The sequence below is a fragment of the Diospyros lotus genome, chromosome 2, assembly GCF_014633365.1.
Source record: "Diospyros lotus cultivar Yz01 chromosome 2, ASM1463336v1, whole genome shotgun sequence".
Classification (NCBI taxonomy): domain Eukaryota; kingdom Viridiplantae; phylum Streptophyta; class Magnoliopsida; order Ericales; family Ebenaceae; genus Diospyros; species Diospyros lotus.
This window is the reverse complement of record NC_068339.1, coordinates 445,822-463,407: the sequence shown is the minus strand read 5'-3', so window position 1 is coordinate 463,407 and position 17,586 is coordinate 445,822. Positions and strand designations below refer to the sequence as shown.

Here is a 17,586-nt window from a genome sequence, read left to right as displayed (position 1 = left end):
GCGTCGTCTTCGAAATAGCTTCTGACCTCCTGGATTAACAATATTGGTGGTTGTTGAGATGACGGTGGCGGTGGTGGGATATTAGAGGGAAAATCATCACTGCTGCCATCGTCATGATGATGATGATGGTGGTGGTGGTGGTGGTGGTAATCAACATTAATAATATTTCTAGAGTTAGAATGAAGATAGAAGAAGATAGAGGAGAGAATTAGAATGAAGAGGAGTTGAGAAGAGTACAAGCTCAATGTCCATGGTGAGAACCAAGTAGACGTGGTAATGGAGGATTGTAACACTAATAATAATAACGTGTAGGTGTTGCTGAATAATGAGGAAGAAGAAGGTAATTTGGAGAGAATGATGGAGGTGATTATTCCAGCACAGTAGGCCACTGCTAGCTCAAGGGCGATCCTGATCTTTCCTCTCCTTCTTATTAGTAACATATAGCAGGCTCTTATTGTTTCCATCCTAAGCAGCAGCAGCAGCAGCAGCAGCAGCAGTAGTACTTCCTTGTAAATATTCTCAAAAGACCCTCTCTAATTAAGACTCATGTATAGTATAGTATAGTATAGTATAGTATAGCCAGTGATGTTGCTTCCTAATTATAATATTAATTATTCATCCCTCTTCCAGACCAAATCCGCGTATATATATATAAAAGTGCCCTTTCTTTCTTAGTATTTTGATCTTTCTTAAGATATTTATCCCACTGCAGTCTTCTGATTTGCTGCCTTTTGATCATTTCTGCTTCAAAAGAGTAGTGCTCTATTCTTGGGATTGGTTGATAGAGACTTGGTAGAGACCCATATATATATATATATATATATAAATCACCTAAGACTAGTGGGTGTATTTAAAATTTATTGAGTTGAATCATAAGACCCAATTTATTAATATTATTATCTATCATTATACCATGAGTAATACGCAATAATAAATATATTTTATTTTTAGATAAAATTTATTTTTTTATATCTTATTTTTGACAATTAAAAAATTATATTAAATGATTCAAAATTATGAAAAAGAGAAAGATTGAATCTAATTAAAACTAAATGATAGAATTAATCCTAATATTTTCTATTAATTATCCCAAATCCTAAATGATAGAATTATCTAACTACTTACTAAATAGCAGTATATAATTAATATTAAGATTCAATATACTAATTAATAGTACAGATATATTTATTATAAGCATGTCACAATTAAGAGACCCCGTCAAATTCATAACATATATATAATAGGAGTTAAAGATTAATTTATGTAAAGACGTTGGGCCCACCCTTAGTGTTTATCACTAATACAATATATTAATTAAGATTACGCTTTGTTTTTGAAAAAATGATCGCTGCTGCTGGATGAATAATAAATATATGGATTATGTTACTTGCATATTATTTATGTACATTTTAAGTTATACAAAGTACATAAATAATATAAATATTTCTCGTTTCACTATTTTGGGTGACAGTATTTTAGATATTAAGTACGTTATTATATAATTCAAAATGTACATAATGATATATTAATAATATTTTTTTAAATATAAATAATAATCATATCCTAATTCAAGAACAATGCAATCAATACAACAACAACTACTACTACTTTATTAATTATTAATTATTAAAATTAAAGATAATTAAGTTAGTTAATGATGTTGACAAGTCAACTAAAACTATAATGGACTTGTTGGGAAATTAACCTACATATAAGTCATCCAAGTAACAATTATTAAAGCTACTTTCCCCAAACTAAAATAAGAATTGAGCTGTGTCAGCAGATGAGGTACTCGAGGCATGGCGTAAGTAATAAAACTTTTCAATTTTTTTTGAAAATGATGAGAGATCAACTGTTGATGAAAGTAAAATTATCTCATTTTATGGGAATCAATCACATATTCGTTTAAAAATATATAAATTTGTGACCACATCTGATTTATTCGAAGATTAAAGTAATAGAATGGCCGATCTTTTTTAAGGATTAGGCAGACGAAGTGCAAGAACTTAAACTATAAAAATAAAATAAAAATTGAGCTGATTAATGGGCGGGAGTTTAATTTAGTGGGAACAACACTTATTTAATTGAGAAAAATCGATTATATGGTTAGCTAGATATGATGTGGTTACGTCAACAATGATGGCAACTCAGAGATCAATGAATACGTCTCCAAATTATATAATCCAACTGAACAAATCTATTCTTTTTGAAGAAGAAAGATCCATTGAAAATGGCATTCCAATTTGTTGAAACTTGACGATGATCTTCTATTTCTTGAAATCTACATTGATCTGGGCTGAGGATTTGGGCCGGGCCGGGCCCGCAGGTAAACTAGTAATTAATAATAATAATAATAATAATTAAAGCTAAAGACCACGGTTAATCATGTCGACGTAACGCTAGTCGGATTCCTGCCTCTGTAACCGAATCTGGTGGTTGAAGTTGTTGATGAACGCTTCCACCCGGCGATTCAACTCATCCAGACCCTGAGACGGCTCTCGCCTGAGCCGCCCCGCCGACACCGGCTCGTTGAACGTCTCCGACTTCTTAAGCTCCTTTTGCTTGGGTTTGGCCGGCTCCGGACGAGGAGGCGCCTCTCTCAACAAAACGCTCTCGCTCTTCCTCATCGGTCGATGGCTCTTCTTCTGATCAGCAGCTTCCACGATCGCCTTCCACGTCGCCTCAAACGTATCACCGTCACCGCTAACGTTATTCTCCTCGTCTGTCACCACTGGTACTACAGTACTAGTTTCTACTTCTGAAGTAGTAGTAGTAGTAGTAGTACTTGTAGCTGTTGTTTCTGATGATGATGGGCGGTCGATCACGGATAGCAGCTGCCCCTGCCCTTCAGCAGCAGCTGGAGGATCAGGAGACAACGATATTTGGCTTAATTGCAGAAAGTCCTCCCAGCTACTGCCGATCGTCCCGTCTTGATCTTGGAAATGGTTTAATTGGAGTAGATGAGTTGATTGTGGCGGTGGTGCTGGAGTTGGAAGGCTTCCAGTAATTACTTTGTCTGCGTAATACCGCTGCTGCTGCTTCTTGTTCTTGATGTTGTTGGGACGATGAGGACAGAGAGTAGAGGAAGCGGCAATAATGGAGATGATGAGGAAGTTGAGAATGAGGTAGATATAGGGCGGAGATAACCAGCTCCTCCCGGAGAAGATATTGAGGAGGATGCCGCCGGATATTGATGATGATGGCTGGAGTAGCAGCTTGAAAAATGGGATCATGATCATGAACAAAGCAGCCCCGCCGCACATCACCATTATTATTATTTTTATTATTCCTGCACCGCCCACAACCACTGCTTCCGGCAGCATGATCGACGTTAAGAATGAATTAATTTCACTGTATAACTCTCTCGCGATCCAAAAGTACTCGATTAATAATATATATGCATATATATTCTAAAAGCTAGCTAGCAGTCCAAATTTGAATTAAAAGGATATATATAGGGAAGCCGGAAGCTGGGCAAGGCAAGATTAACTATTTGCTAGCTAGATAGAGGACCTCGATCTGCTGCGCATGCTGTTTATATATGTATATGTGTGCATATGGAGGAAGAAGAGAAGAGAAGAGAATATTTGATTGAAATTTCTGGAAGCCATTAAAGGCATTTATATAGCGAAGTGGGGTAGATAGAGAACGATATTCAATATAGAGATAAGGGAAGGGAAGTATGCAAAAGCAGCAGCAAATGAAAGCAAAGCCAAGCCAAGCCAAGCCTAGTTTCCCTTTTCCCCATAATTTCAGGCTGCTAGCTAAACTGTTACTAAAGCGTCGCCGCTGCCTGCTGATGCTGCACCTAAACAAGAAACCCTGAATTTGGAATAGCCACCATTGTTACACATTCACACATATATATATAAATATATTTTGCTATTTGCAATATCTCAATCCGGTGAGTGGATGAAGGACGAGGGTGACATGACAGAGGACACCAACATTATTATATATATATATATATTCGTTCCTGCACCGTCTCTCTCCCCCTCCTCACTCCTCATCTAACTATAATTTCTTTCTCAATTATGTTGTGGCCCACTATATATATATATATATATATGTAGAAGGAGATCATTCTCTCCCTCCCCTCCAAAACCCCCCAAAATTTATTTCACTTTCAAAACAAGACATAATGATTAACATCCCCTTTTGTTGTATATGTATTTATGGTCTATATTACATACAAGTAAATATCATCCTATATATATAGAGAGAGAGAGAGTGGGAGGAATAGGTTTCATAACCATCATTTCATTTCCAACACAGACTTGGACGCCAAGGCAAGCCATTGCCATTTCTGCCCATTGTCCATTAATTTCTTTCAAATTGTTATATTATTTGTGTTTAATAATATAAAATTTATTTGACTGAGACAAAATTAAAGAGGGAATGTGAGCTCCACCTCCTCCCCATGCATATGCTTATGCTTATGCTGGACAAACTCAACGCCAGAAATAAAACGGAGCTGTAATTTCATTATACCAAAAGTTAATCTTGTGTCAATTAATACTGTTACTATATAATTTATATAACTAAATTTTTTTATTCCTTAAAAATATTAATTTACGATGTTGATATATGATATTTTTATATATAATTATATGAAATTTATTATTTTTAGTTTGAACTGTATTTATGCATTATAATGTTATTTTTAATATATTATATATTTATATTAATACGATACAAAATATAATATATTAATATACACACATCACAAAAATATCAAATAAATATTTAAATACATTTCTAATTCAAGGATTATCTATGATGTATGAGTGCTTTTGAGAGACATGTATTATGGCAAGTGGTATTGACCTATTACACCTAAATTTCTAATACTTTTATATCAAAATGCTATTATAATTTGAGGAGTTAAAAATTATACTCTTGCAAGGTGAACATTAATAAATAAATTAACATAAAAAGTTAATAAAAATTTTAAATGCCATAAACAATGCAGCCACACACACGTATATATATATTAGGTCCATCAATATCTAATTGGACATATCATTATATCAACCTTTACGGTGGAAGGATTATATGAGTGTTCTATTATAAGGGTAAGAGTTTTATCTTAAATTATAGTTTTTGATAGTCAAGTTAATACTCGTATAAGAGTTAAAATGAATATGCCCATAAGTTGAGTGGTAGATCAAGCGATATATCAATATTAGTCTGGTGAGCCGTGAGTTCGATTATCTCTCTGCTCATTGAAACGAAACATTTTACACTTGTGATTTACTTCTCCTGACATAATTGAGAGTATGAACATCGGGGTCCATGCAAAAACGATCATCTCAAGAGGTAAATAGAATAGTAGTAAGTTTTTAAAATAGATATTAAATCTGTTTATTTATTAAAGTGTTACTTTTTATATAAGTTGAACAAAATTCTCAATAAAATTATTTTTAAAATTCTTACACTTTGAAGTAAGATATCTTTAAGCATGTATCAATTTTTCAAATAAAAGGATAGATAAACCATATATCATATATTCTGACAAATAAAACAAGTGACATACAATAATATACTCACACTTTTATCAATAAATAAATATTCCCCCAATCATCAATATATATATATATATATATGAAATTTTGGGTAAAAAACATGTGGGAAACCCACATGCGCATGGGTTTGTTGGTTGCTTGACCAACACGATATATAGACACACACACAGGGCCACAAACTTGGAACCCGGCCTTAGTTCTATACCTATTGTTCTTCACATAATGGCACGACCTTAAGGGGGGAGAGGCAACTATTGAGATGGATGCCACAATTACATGTAATCTTCAAAGATTGTCTTCCATTCTCACGGCCATGTCCAAATATTTGATGCCACCAAACCCTTTGAGAAAACGTAAAATGTCTATACATATTGAACCAACTTCCTCTTCAATTTCTTATTTTAATCACATCACCCTGCATCTATGCCTATACACATAATGCAACTCATCAACCAATCAATTCATTTCCACTAATGATTATTTTGGTTTATTAGTAGGCCATGGCGGTATATTTTAATATTTTTTAACAATAATACATACATAAATACATATATATATATCAACAATAACTATAATTACTGTAAACTTTTAATAGTAGGTGCTAGTAAGAATGGAAAATTCCTCCATGATGGGTTAGGTTAGGTTAGGTTAGGTTAGGTAAGACAATATATATATATATGTGTGCGCGCGCGCGCGCTATGGTGATGGTGAAGGAGGGTGGAGGCTAGCAATAGGCTGGAGTCATTGCAGTAAGCTCCAAGCAAAGGCTATCACATGTGCTTTGTGCATAATAATTTGTTAGTGAAAATGGGTCGATGGCAGACGTCATTGATCAAGTTGCAAGCCAGGCTAGCCAGCCACATACCCCCCACTTTTGTAGCAGTAGTGCTTGATCCTCCATGTCCATGGGTGGCGCCGGCGCTAGTGGTGGGGCTCCACCGCGCCGCCCATGAGGGGTCTCTTGGAATACATTTTGTACAGTAGTAGTATCAAGAAATCAACAAACAAGGCCACAGGATGTTTTGCTTGTATCAAAGCAAGACTGATAAGTGGCAAAGAACATTGATTTTGAACCATTCAAAGAAAGAATGCAATAAATAAATGATGAGACACTGACCCCTCCCATCTTCCTAAAAAATCAATCAAATCAAAAGCTTCTACACTAAAATCAGCCCTCAAAATCCATATAAGAACTTGGCCCTTTCTGTAGTTTCGCATTTAGCCTTCCATGAAATAAGAAAGATACTGTATTAACCGATGGATACTCTCTGGTGGTTATCCAAATTTATGTCTGCAGAACCAGAAATACAAGTTAGTAACAGAGACAGAGGTAGCAGATGAGAGTCAGGATCATAATTTGCAACATCAAAGGCAAAAGCATAGAATATGTAGGTAAAGTGTGTTTTTTGAGCCATAATACAGCCTTGGTTTCGTCTCTAAAGCTTAAATGGACACCATTGTCAGGATGGAGAAGCTTTGTGTAGGTGTCCGTACAAATAGGCTTGAGTTTATGCATTTTTAGTTCACCCATAGGAGCATGTTAAGGTGAGGTGAGGGAACATTCTGGTCATGTTCAAGAGGGTTTAAATTTTTGGATTGTCCATCAGGTAACATTCTTATGTGGATGATACCTTCTAATGTTCTAATAATGACACACGCTATGGTCCCATATTGCAGCAGCCATGCATCCTTATCTGACATTTGCTTCTGATTTGAAAATGATTCAAGTTGACCAGAAAGAACAGAAAGGAAAAACTTAACTTGAATACTTATTCATATGGCAAATGCTTCCTACAAAATATGAGGTTGAGCAATGAATGCAAAAATCAAATTGAAGCAGCATACAGTAATGAGTCATCTTCAAAATTTCTGTCTCTGACCGCAACAACTTTTACTCCCAACAGATAGTAAATCTTGCAAGCTCAATAAAAGGACTTCCTCCTGAAATAAGAAATTTGCACATCAAAAGACTGAAAGAAAGCTGTGCTCTTCAAGATTTAGAGCACTGAGGGCCTCTGTCATATAGCTGTGAGCATCATCCATGATTTAATCCAGATTTGGAAGACGCCATGGATCAGTGCATATGTTTATGTCTGTCCATAGGCAAGTGCACAACAAACCATCTTTATTTCCCTTTTATTCAGTTAAACAGCAAGTAGTCCAAATGAATATGATAATGTGAAGATGAATAATGACTTTGCGTTAGAATTTGCTTATTTGCTTACTAATTATCCAACAATAACTTAATGAACGGCTCATGTGATACTTCACAATAATATTTTATGCTTACACTCAAATGTCGCCCAACTGGAAGGGACCGTAGAATGATCCTGCTCTGAGTCCTTGATATATAGTGAGCTGAAGAGATCTGCAGTACTGTTACCCTTCTGTTTAGTGGTATTGTGTTCAGGAACTGAGCCCCTTGGTGGAGGTAAATAACCAACTTCATTTGTCATATCTAAAGAACCCTGTTCAAATTTAAATTACTCTGAATAACAAGTGCTCTATTTTTTCTGAATATCAAATAGAAGATTTAGTGCCAGAATCAGAAACAGACAAGAAAACGAAATTTTTTCATAGAAGAACCAAGAAACTTGAAGAAGAATCAGCAGAAGATTTGACATCCACAAAATATATTGTTTACCAAGCACAAAAACTAAAGCATAAGATTACCCCACGAGGTCTTGTTTCAAGAGCTACTTGTGACATGTGCTTAGTGAGGATCTCCTCGTCAAGAGAAAACCTTCTGGTTTTCTTTGGTAAGCCAGTTCTTGCTCCGTTATTGACTAGTTTGTCAAATTTTGAGTTGTCTTCTCCCAGGACAAGATACGGATTTGTTGCTTTCCTTGGTATCCATTTTTTCTCCTCATATCTGAAGAATCCAAAGATGTTTACTTACAAACAGAAAAAAATCCGAAAAAACTGTTAGATAGCCAAGGAAAATTCAGTTGAAAGTTACTTGGCACGGATGAAGCTCTCAATTCTGCTTCTGTCAAAATCTGGTGGCAACTCCGCTTCCCAGTATCTATTAGCCTTCTCATTACCCATTGCTACAAAATTAATATACACACAATTATCTGCTTGTTGACAGTACAGCAAAGTGCACAGAATTGTTTAGAAGTGATAGAAAAAAAATATAAAATTATTTAGTAGCACTTTAAGAACACAAATTAACATTTTTTTCGGGTATCTTTAAATCGTCATAAGGGGAGAAGTCAAGCAACTAAGACATTGATGTGACTATCCACATGTTTGCATTAAACAAAGATTACATCTTGTCAGAAAATATCTATCTTTTTTTTGCAACACCTGCAACAAAATTCTACAGGCCAACCACCTGTACAGTTAGCTGATCGGGAATTGGGTAAATAATCTATCTCAGTGTAAGGGAAGATATGTATCAATAAAAATTAATATTCTGCAATAAAAAGTTGCAAAAAACTAGAACATTGTGCATCATGAAACAAAGAAAAAAAATTCTCATATTAAGGTATCCAATTGCATATTTTATGATTACTGCTGATAAGGGGATAAAAACAACATATCCTTACACTTCATAAAAGCAACCTGCTCCGGTAGCCATGTGTCCAAAGTTGTAGATCGTACCTAGTTCACAAAATCATAAAACTTGCCATCATTTGATGCAAGAAAAGGAATAATAAATGCTAAATACGATTTAATGAACCTAATCCTTACTTAAGCAAGAAAACATATAATAAATTTCAACCACAATGTAAATATTGTTCTCCCCAATAAATTTGTTTCTTGAATTCCCCGGTTAACCGAGGAAAAAATTGAAACATAAGCTTTTACCAGTAGAATCCAATTAAAATGCATGTAATGAGAACAGAGAAAAGAAATACATTGTTGTAGACACATGTTGTGTGTCACTTCATTTAAATTAGCTAATGAAGGGTGTGTTTTTCTTTCTTCACTTACTTTTTTCATCCTATCACTCTGCCCATTAAGGTTAATTGTACTAACAACTACTTTTTCCAGAAAATACATAGAAATGAAGTCCATACATCAAATCTATAAGCCTATTTCGTTAAACAATTTGTGCTTTCATTTTCTCTATTTTTATTGTTTCTGAACCAAAATCATATGATTTTTGTTTTCTGTATAAATAATAATTTTTATTTTTCTTTTTTGTTAAGAGTATAATAATGAGTTTTCAGATTCATGAAAATATCTGTTATTTCCTAAAACTATTGTGTTTTGAGATTAATTTCTGAAAAAAAAAAAACAGTTTTTGTTACCATAAGAAGACGATGCCTAGGTTTTATACTCAAGTTCTTTCACAATGTTGCTGCATTTCCCACAGCTTCTTTTGTTGCCCTAAGACAATCAAAGCATTAGAACAGTTAATGCATCTGAATTGTCCTAAAGGCAGAAATGTAAACTAAGTGAGCAGGACTAAACGCCTTTCTTTGATATGTTTATTTGATAACTTGAGAGCTAAAGAGTAATCTATTCGGTGTGAAGTATCTGCAATGCAGTCAACCAAGCAAATTTTCTACTGGAGGCTCCATCAGTTCCAGACAGATCAGTCAACTGTTACATTGTAACTGGGTAATAATAGGCTTTCAAATTCACCATTCTCATTGTGACAAGATTGCATTGCACATTTTAGAAATTGTATGTCATATGAACTTAAAAGAGGCCCTTCCATAAAAAATCGAAGTGAATCAACTCATGAGATAATGCAACTCTAACTTATTCTTCCACAAGCCAACTCAATCAAGTTGCCAAAACACAGAGAAAGGTTGGTTCACCTTATAAATTTCTGGTAATATCATTTCAAGAAAACTTTTCTACTTAAGACTTGTTTTGGATTGTGATTTTCATGCACTTCGGGTATGTGAAGGCCGTCATATTGAAAACTGAGAATAATGTGAAATAGTTTTGAGTAAACCAACTCCATGGTTTTCCAGGTTTCCAACACCAAAGCCAGGTCAAGATTTTGTTGTTGATGAAAATGCAAATTAACAGCATATAACTCCTAAGAATAGAACACACATGTTATAATTAAGAAATTAAATCTCCACATAAGAACAGTGCATGTTATGTTTGACAATAACAACAAATTGTGAATATATAAGAAAAATACAAAAATAACCTTTGAGATATGAACACCAAGACTCCGATGTAATCCTGAACATTGCAAGCATATAAATATCCCCAGGTTCACACTAGCCCATCGTGGAGCCCTGAAACATGCACACCATGACACTTGGAAAATGCAACCAAAATAAATAAGAAGAGTGCTAAACATGAAAATCACAGCTCAGATGGTCAAACTTACAAAATAAAATACAAAAATCTTAACTTGGGGCTAACACAACAAAGCTAAAGTAGTCTTACAAATGAAAGGATAATGCTACATCTCAAAAGAGGTAAACAACTTGCCCCTTCTCATAAATATAGGATGTTTCCATGAGTGTTTAAATACCAATACCTTCCCCCCAACAATACCAATCCTCTGGATTCTTCAACTAGAGCTAAATCAAATCAAATTTAGTACAGCAAGGATCAGATACAGTAGGTTGTTGAAGAGGCAGGGAGGAAAATATTCACGGAAAGAATCCATGGTCATACAGGCATGCTGCCACATAACATGGAAATTATTGGTTCTGGATCTAACCAGCTACAATGCAATTATAAAAGACCAAGGTTTCAATGTACAGTTCTGACATCATTTGATTTTGAGAAGAAATAGGTTATTTTTGCAGATATTTGATTATTTGGTTATACTACTAATATTCAGTGTTGAACGGAAATAGCTTGCTCAATTACTGCAGCTAAGTAAGCATTAGACAAGCTCAACATATTCTATGGAGAGAAAATTCCTATAAATCTGACACTCATCCAACCGAGATCTTAAGCCATTGGATTAACAACAAACATGGAAACCAAATTTGCAAGATTCATGAAATTTACAACAAAAAAATAATTAAAACTAGAGAGCCATGCATAGCAGCTGAAAACAACTTCCTTTTGCTTTCTCCTTTTTTTGTCCCCTTCCCCTTAAATGGAGATCACCTACTCTAACACAGTAGTTACTGATACTGTCTCTCCAGATGTTTATTATTGTTGAAGATTACCTCTGAACCAGACGTATTATACAAACCCTAGAAATCACAGATCTCACAACTACCAGATTGCAGGAAGCAGACAGATCACAGTTACACCAGCAGATCACCAGATCGCAATGTGGAGACTAGGTCACCAGATTGCAGCACAGCCAGATCCTAATCAAATCGCAACACCAGGAGCAGTGGACACCAGATCTCAGTGCAGGAAAATCCAAAATGCAAGAGGATGCAGATAGCAACTTAACCTAAACAAGATTTGATGTTTGATTTACATCAAATCTGCTCCAATTCTCCAGATTCACCTCTCAATTGGCTCTGATACAATGTAATGATATGCAGAACTGAGAGAAAAAAAGAGAAGGAAAAGAGAGATTGGAGGGAAAAAACTGATTCAATTATATTGAGCTAAACTACTGTAACTGCTATGTACAAGTTATCTAAGCTAGGTACAAGGTACAACTAATATATAAAGCACCTAATACAATCAAACTAATACGAATTATCAACAATTACTAACTTCATTCTCAAAATCCTGGATTCTTTCAGAGAAAGTAGACAATGTTTCCTGCTTTATTAAGTGAAAGCAGCCCTTTCTCTCACCTACTAAGCTATGCTGATTTATGATCTACTCCCTTTTAATCTACTTTTTCAGTATTACCTACAACATTCATTGTAAAGCAACCCTTCGAACCTGGTTTTATTATGAGATTATTTAACTAGATCTAGAGAAAATTCTAAACCTAGAAGCTTTTATTGCCATCAAACAACATGAAGTCAATCGCAAACAACCATGGGCAAAGTCTCCTGAAGTTGTCTCACATCTATTTAAACTAAAAAAAAAAAAAAATGGGTGAAAATTCCATTTTTTTCATGAATGGTTAATTTTAGGAGTGATGGTTTCCTACAATAAGTAAAAAAAAAGGTCCAACTCCTGTGCAGAAGGCTCCTCCTTCCAGTTTTAGGGAGAGATAATAGATAGGCAGCCTAACCCTTACCCTTTTTTTCTTTTTCTTTTTTTCTTTCTCTGTGTGCGGCATATGAGGGTGGGCGGGCGGGCATGTTACCGTGCCCATCACAATTGGCAAATGAGCACTTACCCTCAGAGTAGGTCCCAACTCTCTAATTCAGGAAACTACCAACAAAAACTATATTTATGGATTCAGCATTCATAATGGTGAACTGGAATGTGAGTGCTTTTAAGGATTAAATTTGTCTTGGAATTTTACTTCTCCTCCTCTGTTCGTTTTTTTTTCTTTCCTTTTGCCTCCTCTCTTCCTGCCCCTCTGACTTTTCCTTTCGGGCTCTGTCTCCTCCCCATCTCTTTTCACAAAAAAGGTAGTTTCTTTTATCTTTGAGTTCTGCATTTCTAAATCTCTAACAATAGATACGTTCAGGAACAAAAAATGGTTTCTCAAATTTTCAGCATGTTCGTAAACATGATTTTTCTGTAGGACTTGCTTAATCAGATTCAGTAACCCATTTAATTGTTTTTACAGATAAACAAGTGTAGCAACTTCTAAAAGGTTAGCTATAACCAAAATTGAAAATAACTTTAAGCACATGCATAATAGAAATAGAAGTTTGCAGACAACAGAATTTCATGCCTGTCGCTAATCTGAACAAGGTATATTAGTTATGCAGGAAGTAAATTTCATGTGGTTGCAGGAAATTAAATGCTGTCGTGCTAACAGACCCAGGTTTCAAGAAATTTTATATTTTCAAGAAACAGAAGGTAGAAAACACCGTAGTTTGTAAGTAGCCATAACTGACTACTGGAAATAGTTAATACGCATTAAGTGCATCAAGGAAGATGACAATGGGCAATGGCTAGTCCAGAAAAGACGTTAAACGAAAATAATGGCAATATCATGAATTGCGTCACAGATTGGCTTCACGAAGTATACTTGCTCCGACAATCTGCACATGCCCTATTTTCTGGCAGCTTGAGAAGACCCTCCAATATCTACAAATCAAGCAAAACAACATAATATTACTACTAAATAATATTGATAAAAAATTAATATTGGACAGTGATGTTTATAAAGTAAAAAGCAGAGTTTATCCTGCTACTACATTAGAATGTAAACGTGTGGAAAAAAATCAAAAAATTGTAACAGTCGTAATAAATGATTTCTCATGAATTATTTCAGTCAGGCAGGAATATCAAAGTCCACAGAAGATGCTCAGAGGAATGCACATCTATATATACATAAACTCAAGTAAGCATTCGCACATTTATATAATAATCTTATTTTCTTCCATATGAATACCTGCATAAATCTATATCTCAAAGTCAAGATTCACATGAAATTCAAACACTTCCAAGAGAAAATATGCAATTAATATGTACTGCAAAGTATCAATGTGTATCTCAATGTTGAGATCCCCATGAAATTCAAAGACTCCCGATATGAAACTCCTTTCAAAAGAGTGATGGTTTGCCAGAAAAAAATGATAAAGAATTCTCTCTCTTTCTCTATCCGAGAGAATTTTACAATTTTAAGGTCTTGAAGCTGAAAAGATAATATGGATTATGGCATTATCTTTGAAACTGCGTAAACATGTTGCCTTCCGACTCTCCCATATCATCCGATAAATTGTTCTTGCTACGACAAGGTTATGTTTCAATATTACTTACCTTTCGTAGGGAATGAACGCCACATGTTATATCGAAACATGAAGGGTCTCATTGAGGGTCATTGATTGTTTGTGAGGGAATGAGATTGAAGGAACCAAAAACGAAAACAGATCAAAACCCACGTAAGGAAGAAACAAAATTAATGAAATTGCGATTAGCTGGGCTTGGTTGGGAGTGGGTTCATAAAAATAAGATTGAATGCATAAATGAATGAAGAAAGAGGAGAGGAATGAATACCTTGGTGTGCTTGGCGTTAAGCTCCTTGGATACGGATGCCTTCTCATTCATGTTTGAATGGTTGATTGGTTTCCTCCTTGGATAGTACAGTTCGTCAATTCTCTCTCTCTCTCTCTCTCTCTGTGGAAACACTTTCGAAGGAAAAACAGTTAAAAAAAACAAAAAAATTAAGCATCCTGGAATACCGGCGTCTGTTGTTTTGACTCTCCCCTGGCAAATTGCATCTTCAACCCCCTTACAATTTAGCCTTTTTACACTTGTAGTTTGGGCTATTTTTACAAACACCTCTTATAATTTTTTTTTAGGACTTAAAGTTTCTATAATTTATACATTTATATACAACTTAGCATACAGTAATATATACACACACACGCGTCACCATGCATTATATAATATGATTTAGTATCAACTGATATAAAATATTAGTGAAGAAATTGACATTTAAAAAAAACAAGGATTAATATAAATATATCTGTATTATTGATTATAAAGTTAGGAATAGTGAACTAATACTTATGTCATAATTACAAAATATATTTTATATATATATTTTGTAATTATGATATAGTTTAGTGTATAATTAAATAAGTGAGAAACAAAGACAGGCGACACCCAAGTTCTCTAGATGGGTAAAACTTTATATGATTTAAACAGCAAAATGATCAAGTCATACAATGAAGATCAAAATGTGAAAAAAAAAAAAAAAAAAATAGAAGTATGATTTTTATACGAATTTATCATCATCCATCTGCCACAGCTGCATGTGATCGATCTCTGTCTACTTCAATCCAACTGGAAGCAGGCATTTTCTTTAAATCCCTAGCTTCCATTAGTTTTCTCATCGAACCCACGCCATCCCAGTTGCTCAAACCGGCAAGCGTGTTGGATACTAACACATAAGTCAAAGGATCTTTGTTGTCAAGATCTAATGCATGCTTTGCAGCTCGGAAGGCAGTTACAGTATCCCCGTGAACCCAGCAAGCACCGAGCAAAGTCTTCCATACCAACAAACCTGCTTGAAATGGCATTCTTAAGATTAATTCTTCAGCTTCTGTGACACGCCCTGCCCGCCCAAGGAGGTCTACCATACACGCATAGTGATCTTCTCCCGGTAAGAGTCCATAGTCTTGAGTCATGGAGCAGAAATATTTTAACCCTTCATCAACAAAGCCTCCTTGGCTACATGCATAAAGCACAGAGATAAACGTAACATAATTGGGTTGCGTGCCCTCCAGCGTCATCTCTTCAAAAATCTCAAGAGCTTTCTCGGCATATCCATTTTGTGCATAACCCATTATCATTGACGTCCATGTCACAACAGATCGGTCATCCATTGATCGAAAAATGGCCAATGCACCATTCATGCATCCGCATTTCACGTACATGTCAAGTAGAGCGTTATCCACACAAATATCAATGTCATCACCAAGTTTGATTCTCCAGCCATGAACTTTCTCCCCTTCCTGTAAAGATGCTAAGCTGGCACAAGCATTGAGGGCAGTGGCGAGGGTGAATTTGTTTGGCTTCATCCCTATCTTTCTCATTTCTCCAATAACTTCAAGTGCTTCCATGGGTTTCCCACAGTTTATGCACCCTGTAGCCATCTGAGTCCAGGACCAGACATCTTTTGAAGGAATTTCTTCAAATGTTCTGTAACCATCATTGTAACTCTGATTTTTCAAATACATATCTACCAAAGAGTTTCCCACACACATCTCACTCCCATGACCAGACTTCACCAGTCGAGCATGGACTTGCACACCCAATTTAAGTTCAGAAAGAGCCGCCAATCCAGTGAGAACGCTTGCAAAGGTGAAGTTATCGGGCTTGACTCCCTCTTGGTTCATCCTACACCAGAGACCCGGAAGTTCCGAGTTAGAAAGTTGCAAGTAGCCAGCCATCATGGTGTTCCAGGACACAGTATCCTTATACAAACACTCGTCAAACGCTTCCGATGCATCTGCCAATTTACCATGCCGTATCAGAGCCGCCAAGAATGCATTCAACAGGAAAACGTTGGATTCAAATCCAGAGCGGACAATCAGGGAGTAGATTTGTTGGGAGGCAAGACAGGAAGCCTGAGAAAAGGAGCATAACTGGAGGGCACAGGAAAGGGTGAACTCGTTGGGTTTCACTCCTTCCCCGCGCATGCGGTTGAACTGAGAGAGCGCGTCCTCAGGACAGCCGTGCTGGAAGTAGCCCATGATAACTAAGGTCCAGGAGACCACGTTCTTGTCGGGCATTTCATCGAACAGCTGGATAGCACTCAGAATATCCCCACATTTGATGTAGGCGTTGAGGAGGTGGTTGTGGAGAAACAGGGTAGGGGGTGCGTCTGCTCTGATGAGCTTGGCATGAACTGCTTTGCCATTGCGTAAGGAAGAGGCTTCGGCGCAGCGCCGCAACAGAAGAGAGCAATGGTCGACCGAAGACTTTGCCGACGAGCATATGGATCTCGAGCCCCAGAGAAGAAAATACAGCAACCCACGAGATAGAGTAGCTGTAGCTGCGGCTGAAGTAGGTAGCGTCCTGATTCTAAGTATTCTTGATGCACCCACTTCACCCATAAGGAATCCTTCTTACAATGGAAGTCCCATAAGGTTCTCACCAAGAGACTCAAATTCCAACTCCTTAAGTCTTTAAGGCCCAAGCCACTTTCCTTAGTAGGTAAGCACACATCCTTCTAGGCCACAAGAGGCATCTTGCCATTCCGCAAGAATAACCTGCACAACCTGTTAATCTGCTTGATGACAATAGTCAAAATAGGCAAGATACCAATCCAAAAACACATCAAGCTTTAAAGGACGCCTCTTATAAGCTTCAACCTTGGGTGCAAAAGGTGAAATCTCTCGCTTAAGGGCCCTCCACACATTGTCCCACGCATGTGGAAGGGGTTAATCATGATACACGACAACGCATCAAGTAGGAGACACAGTGTATGGTATCCACAAGGAGCCACCCTCATAGAAGAGTGAAACTCCCATACTGCGACTGTCATGACTCAAACTTACATCATTGGGTGTAATTTGTTATCTAAGAATTAACTGTGTTAGGTCTGCCCGTGAGGGCTTATAAGCTCCAACTGCCGACA

The 17,586-nt window shown here is 36.2% G+C and overlaps 2 protein-coding genes and 1 pseudogene across 4 annotated transcripts; all 3 read right to left on the bottom strand.

Annotated features, from left to right (window-relative positions):
• Positions 1-2,177: 2,177 nt before the first annotated feature.
• LOC127795234 (uncharacterized) lies at positions 2,178-3,912 on the bottom strand (annotated as a pseudogene).
• A 2,465-nt stretch (positions 3,913-6,377) lies between these two features.
• On the bottom strand, positions 6,378-14,634 carry LOC127794265 (probable ADP-ribosylation factor GTPase-activating protein AGD15). Of its 3 annotated transcripts, XR_008021590.1 has the most exons (9): positions 14,496-14,634; positions 13,525-13,583; positions 10,645-10,735; positions 9,077-9,131; positions 8,485-8,575; positions 8,199-8,397; positions 7,816-7,993; positions 7,371-7,466; positions 6,381-6,816 (listed from the first exon to the last, which is right to left on the bottom strand). XR_008021590.1 is itself a non-coding variant. In XM_052325222.1 (8 exons), coding segments are annotated over exons 1-8 (726 nt in total). In that variant the 5' UTR covers positions 14,547-14,634; the 3' UTR covers positions 6,378-7,464. The 3 variants fall into 3 exon arrangements, 1 of the variants encoding a protein (XP_052181182.1); XM_052325222.1 differs by having other exon boundaries at positions 6,378-7,466; XR_008021591.1 differs by lacking the exons at positions 13,525-13,583; positions 14,496-14,634 and adding an exon at positions 12,138-12,568.
• Positions 14,635-15,118: 484 nt separating this feature from the next.
• Positions 15,119-17,316, bottom strand: LOC127794263 (pentatricopeptide repeat-containing protein At2g13600-like). The gene has a single exon (XM_052325215.1). It carries the CDS (start codon positions 17,060-17,062, stop codon positions 15,236-15,238), a length of 1,827 nt encoding a protein of 608 aa, XP_052181175.1. The 5' UTR covers positions 17,063-17,316; the 3' UTR covers positions 15,119-15,235.
• Between the last annotated feature and the right edge of the window lie 270 nt (positions 17,317-17,586).